The sequence below is a fragment of the Vombatus ursinus genome, unplaced genomic scaffold (genome assembly GCF_900497805.2).
Source record: "Vombatus ursinus unplaced genomic scaffold, bare-nosed wombat genome assembly UNPS02014775.1, whole genome shotgun sequence".
Classification (NCBI taxonomy): domain Eukaryota; kingdom Metazoa; phylum Chordata; class Mammalia; order Diprotodontia; family Vombatidae; genus Vombatus; species Vombatus ursinus.
This window is the reverse complement of record NW_020954553.1, coordinates 18156693-18166132: the sequence shown is the minus strand read 5'-3', so window position 1 is coordinate 18166132 and position 9440 is coordinate 18156693. Positions and strand designations below refer to the sequence as shown.

Sequence of the window (9440 nt, the reverse complement as noted above, 5' to 3'; positions counted from 1 at the left end):
AGTATGCAAATTTGCTTTCATCTTTAATGATAAAATTATATGTACCAAAGAATTGTTTTAAAATAAACTTCTTTATGATTTATTATCAGTAAGTGTTTGATTTGTATACCTATTTTATATACCTATATACCCAGAGTCACATAAAAACTTCTCAGGAGAAAAGGGGTTACGAGTGGAAAAAGTTTAAGAAGTCCTGGATTGGAATACACTTATTCAATGAAATAAAAAATGAAGCAGCAGCCATCTCCTTCCTTCACTGCTGCCACTGCTAGTAAGGTCTGCAATCTCAACCTCCCTCACCTGATCTAGCCAGATGCTCACTAGGCAAGTCTCAGTAACTTTTTAGGCATGATCTCTCCAGAACTGCATTTTTCATGTCTCGTGGAAGAAAGAGGATTTTGCTTCATGCCATGCAGTTCTCATAGTAATTACTCTCAACTCCTGTCAGCTAGGCATGTCTGACACAGGTCACATCAGCCAGGTGTCTACAGAGTGTTTCTGTGTCATCTCTGGCATCATCTGGTGTCACTTCTCAGTCCTGGACAGGGGCAGGGGGGTAGGGGGGAGAGAGGGAAATACCCCAGTCAAACCAAAAGAGAGACTACCTCCTGAGCTCACGTTGCAAACACAAACTCTTTACACTTTGAGATGGTTTATGTCTCTGGTGTCTTTTCCAGGAAAGTAGACAACTGTCTCAAAATTTCCCCCTTACAGTGTGACATTAGCACAGCTTCAGGCAACTGCCTTTGTGTTAAATGCTACCAGACAGTTAATATCCTCTTTTCTGATTATCTGAGGCACCCAACGATGGCCAAAATATGAAGGGGAAAACAACAAGTGCCAAAGGCTTGGGAAAAGCTGCCATAGTCATGTGTTGTTACAAAGAACATAGATGGCTGAGAGGATGGATGGATACATGAATAAATCAACATATGGATGGATGGATGGATGGATTGATGGAGTGCATGGGCAGATTGTTCAGATATTTGGATGTATTAATGACAGGTAGGTGGATGGATGGTTGGATGGGTAAATGTATAAATGAGTGGATGTGTAGGTGGAATGTACACATAAATGGATAAACAAATCGATAATCAAAGCATCAGATTTAAATCTAGAAAGGCCCATTGATAATCTAGACCAATCCATCTCCCATTTTACAGATAAAAGAAACTAAAACACAGAAAAGTTAAGTGACTTTCCCAAGTAAGTACCAGAGCTGAATACCAAGTCATCCATATCTGGATTCAGTTCTCTTTCCATTAATAATAGTAATATTTAGCGATTATATAGCATTTTAAGGTTTGCCAAACATTTTACCAATATTATTTCATTTGATCCTCACAATAGCCTTGTGAGGTAGGTGCAATTATTAGCCCCATTTTACAGATGAGGAAACTGAGAATGAGAGAGGCTAAGTGACTTGCCCAGGGTCACACTGCTGGTTAGTGTTGGAAGTAGGATTCAAATTCAGATCTTCCTGACTGTAAATTTAATTATATCTAGTTACACAATGGATGGATAGATGAATAAGGAATAGAGACTCAGAACGATTTCTAGGTTTTATTGAATAACAGCATAGTTTTTGTGGAGGGTCCCAGGTGAACCAGATGTTAAAAATGAGGAAAGCCTGACCAAGCCTCCTCATTGTCTGCAGCCCAGGAAGCTGGTCACATTCCGAGGTGGAGGAGGGGTTTTGGCAGTCTTGAGTTCCTCAACATCTCGGTAACGGTATGCATTGGGGCCACTGACCAAGTAGAGCTCATTAGCCGTGCACAAAGCCCCATCCACATGATTATGGGGTATAAAAGACTCTGTCCATGGGTCCTGTCTACCCAGTGTGAGGTCAAGCTGCCACATCCGTCTTCCTGTAAGAAAGAGACCAAGAATCCCATCAACTCTCATGGGGACTCCTCTTTGACCTGGAGGATGCCACTATGACCCAGGAGATGATATTACAGCCCAGGGGACCCTGACACAGCTCAGGAGATATATAATATCTCCTGATATAATAATAATATAACATAGAAGGTCCCTACACAACCCCAGAAGGCCCTGCCACATTGAAGAAAAGCCTGATATCACCTAGGACAGCCTGGCATCAAGAAAACCTGTCATAGCTGATGAGGCTCTGACAAAGTCCCAGAGAATCTGAGACACTCTGAAAGAACCTCTTGTACCCCATCACTCCAACCACCACACCCATCTACATGTACACAGACAAACCACTAGCACCCTGCCTACCCTGGGCTCTCACCAAAGATAATATAGAGCTGAGATGAGTTAGGGCAGGTGAAGGCAGCATCCACAGAATTAAGGTTGATCCCATAGGGGCTTCCCAGTTCCTTTTGCAACTTTCGAGGATATCCATTCACTAGACGGTAGCCCCCATCTGTCAGGAAGATGTAGATCTGGGGGCCCTGTAGGGATTGACAAATTGGTGCAGTGTAGACAACCATAGACATAAAATCCAGACTTTCCTTCTGATCCTTCCCTTGTGTCCCTTTGGCTTTCCTCAATTCTTCCCCTCTGCCTTCCTACGGTCAATACCTCAATCAGATAGAGCTTTTTCTCCCAAGAGAAGGCAGCATCCACACTTGCGGGTCCCTGTGGCCAGTGGTGTGCAATAGGCCAACTATGCCAGCCATCCCTCTTCGAGTCCAGACGCCAGTATTTGGAACCTTCAGGGAATAGTCACAGGAGGTAAAGGAGACATATGAGATCGTAGGCGTGACATATGAGAGGACATAGCATAGTAGGGACGCTGGCCATGTGTTGGATGTGGCAAGGGAGCACATATGGATTGGAAAAATATTTTTAAGCACTTAATATGAGGGCTAGGGGACATGAGGATTGGGAGTCAGATGACATGGGGATGGGGAAATGTAAGATGATGCTAAGAGCACAGGCAGACATAGGAGGCCATGGGGATAAAAGAGATACAAGGAACAAAGGGAAATAGACAAACACATCTGCCTAGATGCTGAGGTAGCACAGAATCACAGAATTTCAGAGATGGGAGGGGCCTCAGTGGCCATCTAGGCCAGTGCATGCGGAAAGAAGAATCTCCTCCGGGTGACCATCCAACTCTTGCTTAAAAACTTCGACTGAAGAAGAACTCACCACCTGTTGGGGCCACTCATTATACCTTTAGATGGTTAGATGTCTTCCTGGGTAATTAGACCACTGAACTAGGAGTCAAAAAGACTTGAGTTTCAATCTCGACTCACATACTTACTTAGCTATGTGACCCAAGAAAAGTCACCTAACTGCTGTCTGCCTCAGTTTCCTCATCTGTAAAACATGGATAATAATAGCACCTACCTCCTGGGGTTGTTGTGAGGATCAAATGAGATCATTATAGCTCTTTGCAAACTTTAAAGCCCCAGATAAGTACTATCTGGCTATAACGCTACTTGTTAGCACTCTTCCCAACCTAGAGCTTAAATTTACTCTTCTCTGTTTTTGTCCACTGCTCCTACTTCCGCCCTTTGGAGTAGTCCCAAAATGAAACCGGTAGGCTAAGGAAGTAGCAAGTACCCCATCACTGTAATTGTCCAAGTGGTTGCTAAATAACCACTCTGTAGATGCTGTGGAGAGGATTCTTGGTCAGTTTTGCCCTCTGAGAGCCAACGATACTGGAGCTGTGCATCTCTGGACTTTCTCTGGCTCTACGCCTTATATCAGTAGCAGAAAGGCTCTTAGAGAGTCTCCTCCAGCCTCCAGCCTCTGGCCTCCCTAGAGACTGGGGTAACAATTGCTTTGGCACTTGGGCCTCTGCGCTAAGGGAAATTATAGCCAAGAAAAATCTGTTTCAGACTAGTTGGAGCACTTAGATCAATTAGAATCCAATTTTATTAGAAGCACCATCCCTGGGCCTTTGATTCTCACAAAAGACTTTAGGACAGAGGCTGGAGTGATGGGATGGAAGATGAGGACTGGTATTTCTTTGCAGGAAATTGCTTCCCAGTAGGGAAGGTTGACAATGACCTAGAAAGGATCTTGTCTATGGTATAGTAGGAAGGACACTGGATTTATAGTCAGAGAACCTGGGTTCATATTATACTTCTGCCAATTAGAGTAGTTCAGGGGAAAGTGTGGATTTGGAGCCAAATGAACTGTGTTCAAAATCTGGTTCTGCAACTGCTTGCCTGTGTGGCCTTGGGTAAGTTCCTTAAATTATCTGGGCCTCAGTTTCCTCATCTGTAAAATTAGGGGGTTGTACTGGATAGTCTCTAAGCTCCCTTCTAACTTTAAATCTGTGATCCTGTGTCTTCTCTGTATGTCCACATGGGCACTGTTCTAACACACACAGGTTATCTCCCTTCTCTGGACTTTATTTTCTCCATCTGTAAAATGGGAGAGGGGGAGAGGGAAAAAGTTGGACTCGAACACCACGGTCCTTTCCAAGTCTAGACTGCCTAATCTTGCATCTCATTTGGTACCCTGCTTTGGGGAAAACTGAGGCAATGGATTCATTCCTCTCTGACAAAGCAATAAGAGGCCAAATTGGTAGTATAACCCTGGCCTTCAGGAACTGTTACATTACAGCAGCCACAGCTGCTATCTTTTTATTCACATGCTCAAGGTCAGGCCCAAGAATATAGGAAATAATAAAATGATTTGCCTTTTTTGTCTAAAGTCATGAATGGGAGAGCTAAATTCTGAGCCATGGCCTGGGAGAGGGCCAGGATCCCCACTGAAACAAGCATGTGCTGTCAGAGATAGAAGGACCTTAAGTACTGGCTAGTACAATTCCCCAGCCCCAATCCCTACCAATGTTATGTGATTCTTGAAGAAACTGAAAGAGGGAGAGCTAGGTGGTACAGTGGATAGAGCACAGGCCTTGAAGTCAGGAGGACCTGAGATCAAATCTGGCCTCAGATACTTATGAGCTGTGTGACCCTGGGCAAGTCACTTAACCCCAATTACCTCCCTTCCCCCCCCCAAAAAAAGAGAGAAGAAACTGGAAGAAAGGATTTGCCAAGGTCACATAGGTAGCAAATACCTGAAGCAAGATTCAAACCCAGGTCTTCTGACTCCAGAGGCTGTGTTCTTTTGTGCCCTCACTCTGTACTCTAGGATGCTATGTGTCACTGAGGTGATATGCTATCTCCCGTACTGGGCTCACAGCAAGGAGTCAGTGGGGACACGGCTCTGCGCACAGAGAAGCTGCCTTCGCCTCTGCCCCTAGAGAGGTAGGATGCTCATGAGATGGGAAAGATGAAGCAGAGAGATGGCCCAGGGCAGAGAAGGCTTCGCTCAGAGGGGAATGTCTTCTCTGTGGGACTAAGATCTCCTCTGTCCCATGAAGGCTAGAGGGTATCTGATATTCTTCCCCTAGTTGTCCCATAGACAGAAGAAGTACAAACTCTCTATCTTTTTTTTTTGGTGAGGCATTCGGGGTTAAGTGACTTGCCCAGGGTCACACAGCTAAGTATCATATGTCTGAGACTGGATTTGAACTCATGTCCTTCTGACTTCAAGGCCAGAGCTCTATCCACTGTGCCACCTAGCTGCCCCAGAAGAACAAACTCTCAGGAAACCTCAGGAGCCAGGGACTGTGCTGAACTGAGGATCAACCCAGGGGAAGAAACCAGGTAACTCTTCCCCTGGTCTTCTCCTTTGAAGCTAAGTCCTAGGAGAGAGAACTCAGAAGAAAGCAAATGATGACTGAGAAAAGAGCTGAGCAATCAGGAGACAAAGGATGGACACAGAGAACTAGCCCTGGGTCAGACTGCTCTCCCAGTGGCATGGGGCCTAGAGTCCATAAGGAAACAGGGAAGATGTGTGGAAGACTGACTCAGAGAGGGACGTAGAGGGACAAGATATGGGTGTGACACACAGCACAAGCACAGTAGGATAGTGGCAAGAGATTGGGGTGGGGGGGTGAGGGAGAAGTTCCCCAGTGAGGTGTCCTGGGGATGGAAGATGGAAGGAAATCTAAGAGAGGGGTCCTAAGGATGGAAGATAGATGCCAAAGATGGGAGAAGCAGCCCAGAGAGAGGTCTCAAACTCAGGAATGAGCAAAAGAATCCTAGAAATAAGGGGGAACCCCAGGAATTAGAGATCCTAGCAATACCAGGTGGGGAGACAAGTCCCTAAAATAATGGAGGGGGCCCAGAAATAGGAAAGAAGTCATCAGGGAGGCTTGCATTGTCAAGGTTCATTTCTCACCTCTAAAACCATATGTGGCACCATAGTCATCAGAAACAAAAGCAGAGAACACGAAATCCGGGCTGCAAGGGGTGATAGATGCATTCCTTTGTCCATGGCCTGAGTAGCAAAAGAGGAGGTCACATATGTGCAGGGGTCAGATTGAGGGTCAAGGGGGGGTGTTGGGGGTTTCTTGAGAGCTGTGGGGTGAAGATGGGGGCCCGAGGGAGGACGATAGTCTGAGGCTGGGACAAGGAAGGGGAGTTGATGAGGTCATAGGAGTAAAAGGACCAGATGAAGTCACAGAGGTCAAAGGATGTGGGGGCCAAGAAAAAACATAGAAGTCTTGTGTCAGCAATCAGGTGTGCAGGAGCCAGGAAGGATGATGGGGTCATGGAGAATCAAAGCGGGCAGGTTTCATACCTCTCCCGGGGCAATTTATGAAGTAGTCTTGGACTCTACGTGGGTAAAGTGGGGGCACTTCCCCTGTTGCAGGGTTAAAGCGTAGGAATTTGCTGCCCTGGAAGCAGTAATAGCGGGTAAGCCAGCGCAGGGCTGAAGAGCATTTCAGGTCTTGCCACGGCCTCTTCTTCACCTTTCCAGTGCTCAGGTCCAAGAACCATGTCCCATTACCTGCCAATCCCAAACCCCACCACATCTGTCAGGGACAGCCACCACAACCTGTCACGCACATCACGGTCCCCTCTGTCTGTCAGAGATACCCTCCTGCATCTATCAAGGTCACCCTCATATCTGTTACTGACATCCCCTAACATGTGGTAGGGCCCTGCCTGGACCCCTCCTCACATCAGCCAAGGTCATCAGACTCCACTCCCCAAGCCAACCTTGGAAGAAGAGAACCCCCTCCTCCTGGCATTCCCCAGGGTGACACTCCACAGCTGCATCCAGTGGGGATGAGATTCCAGGGAATTCTTTCTGGAGGGCCTTCGGGTACCCAGACATCAGCTTCCCAGCAATGTACACCCAGACCTGATCACCCTGACACATACACACACAAAAATACCCTCAGTCTAGTTGTACCTTCAAACCATATGCCCTCCCCTCTATGTATACACACACAGAGAAACACAGACACACACATTCCTCTTCATCGTGTCCACGTGGGCACCGTTCTAACACACAAAGCTCTGCAGGGACGAGAGGCTCTGCTTTTTTGATTCTCTCCTCTGTCCCTGTTAGTTCCCATCCCCTGTGGCCCTCCCAGCTTTCCTTTCTCTTCTGTTCTTTGCCCCCCTCTCCTCACCCCCACCTGCTCTACCTTGATCAAATATACACCATCATGGAGCTCAGGTCTGGCTTTGTGGTGCAGACGGAAGGCAGCATCCACGGGGCCTTTAATCTCTGGCCAGGTTTCTGAGATCAGCTCCCGGGATCCGTTGTGATTCTTCCATACAGACTCACCTGATAGTGGTGTGGGAGAGGGAAAGAACTCACATGGGGTCCTAGAGTCTATCCTCAAGGGTCTTTCTCAAGATAAAAGACCCAGGGATAGTTTAATTCTCAGGACAAAAAGGCCCCATCCACAGATGGGTCACAATTCCCCATTCCTTCCTCTCTTCCCCTGAGCACTTCATCTTTAAAATCCTACATATCTGAACCCTGAATATTTTATTTCTGATCCCCAAATAGCTGCATCTTCACCCCAGAAACATTCAATCTCTAACCCTCAAACGTATCTATGACTCTCAAGTACTCTCATCTTTGACTCCATCTTGGACCTGCAAACACCAATATCACAATTCCTAACCACTCTGATCTCTAACCCAACCCTAACATCTCCATCTCTTGCCCCCACATGCCCCAGCCCTGATGCCCAAACCTCTGAAGAAAATCATGTTCCCAGCATCATCCAAGGTTACTGCATCAAAACCCCAATCCTCAGAACAACGGCCTAGCAGGAAGGAGAGACAAAATCAGGTGTGAAGGATTATAGAAATTGTTGCTTGTCCTTCATTCTCAAAGAGGACCATGACGTTGAGAAGGTGGTGTCTCGATTTGCAAGTGAATTGGATTTCAGTGAAGCAGGGCTGCGCAAGGCCACCAGCCTCACTCTCTCCTGAAAAGCCATATGGGTCCTGTGGCAATATATAGATCAGGACAACTGGAGATAGCCCCCAAAGGTGGCATAAGAGAGGTTGATTGATTTACCTAGTTATAAAAATAGTGAGATGGGGACAGAGGTGAAGGCAGGCAGACAGACAGAAAACTAGATAGACAGACATACCAATAGACAGGCATACCAAGAGAGACTTGGATGGACAGACAGATTGGAGGCATGAAAACTAGGACAGAGAGATAGACTGGAAAATATGTAGATAGACAGCTAGATGGATATTCAGATGAGTAAAGAGACAGAGAACTGGAGAGACTCAGAGATGAGGACAGACAAACAGACACGGTGCCCTCACCAATCTCATCCTTGTGCAATTCTGTTCCATTTTCCTTTTCAGTTCCTGTCTGTAGCTGGGTGACCCTAGAGAGAGGTCAAGGATCTTGAATCCTAGCCCTAACCCCTCCCTACAGCTCCAATCTTTCCCTTCACATTTCACTTGCATCCTTTCCACCCTTCTCTCTAAAATACCACCCCCACTCCCTCAGGTACCCTCCCTGACTGGCTGACTCCCTGCCCTGGTTGTACTCACAGCGGGTGAGCAAGTGCCAAAGCCCAGCACAGGCCCAGTAATATCGATATTGCTGGGGCCTTGGTCATGCTGGCAGCTACAGAAGATGCAAGAGGGCAATGGGGAACCTGGAGCCCTGGAAACCATATATAGGGCAGACGAGATTACGACACTTCTCTCCCCTCCCCCCACACCCACCCAGTGCCCCTGATTCGAACATGCCTCCCTCCCTACCCTCTCCAAGTCCAGGACAAGATCCGTGATTTCATCACTGTAAACAATGAACCAGAACCGGGAAGCAGGGGCCTAGGTAATTCCTTGCAGAGATTTCTTTTCTCCTCTGTCCCTCCCTGCCCTCCCACAGTGGCTTCCCCATTCCCTAGGTACATTGTAAAGGCATGGGAATGCTGTCATGACCTTGTGTATGAAAAATGTCCCCTTCACTTGGCGGAGGAGAGGAAAAGTACAGGAAGAACAGCAAGCATCTAATTTCAGACCTGTTCATTCTCACCCAGAAGGGTGCAGGCTATTTATTGATCTACTCCAGGAGACTGGACTCTGAACAATACCTTCATGCAGGGGTGTGCTGGTAAATGTTTAACAATTGGCTCTCCAAAATGTGTCCATGACATACTTTTAAGT

At 46.8% G+C, this 9440-nt stretch overlaps 1 protein-coding gene across 1 annotated transcript; it reads right to left on the bottom strand.

Moving 5' to 3' along the window:
- Positions 1–1549: 1549 nt before the first annotated feature.
- On the bottom strand, positions 1550–9225 carry HPX (hemopexin). The gene is made up of 11 exons (XM_027864679.1): positions 9186–9225; positions 8820–8934; positions 8586–8650; positions 7997–8068; positions 7436–7578; positions 7002–7155; positions 6580–6789; positions 6178–6276; positions 2551–2681; positions 2258–2420; positions 1550–1868 (listed from the first exon to the last, which is right to left on the bottom strand). Exons 1-11 carry the CDS (start codon positions 9196–9198, stop codon positions 1645–1647), a joined length of 1389 nt encoding a protein of 462 aa, XP_027720480.1. The 5' UTR covers positions 9199–9225; the 3' UTR covers positions 1550–1644.
- Between the last annotated feature and the right edge of the window lie 215 nt (positions 9226–9440).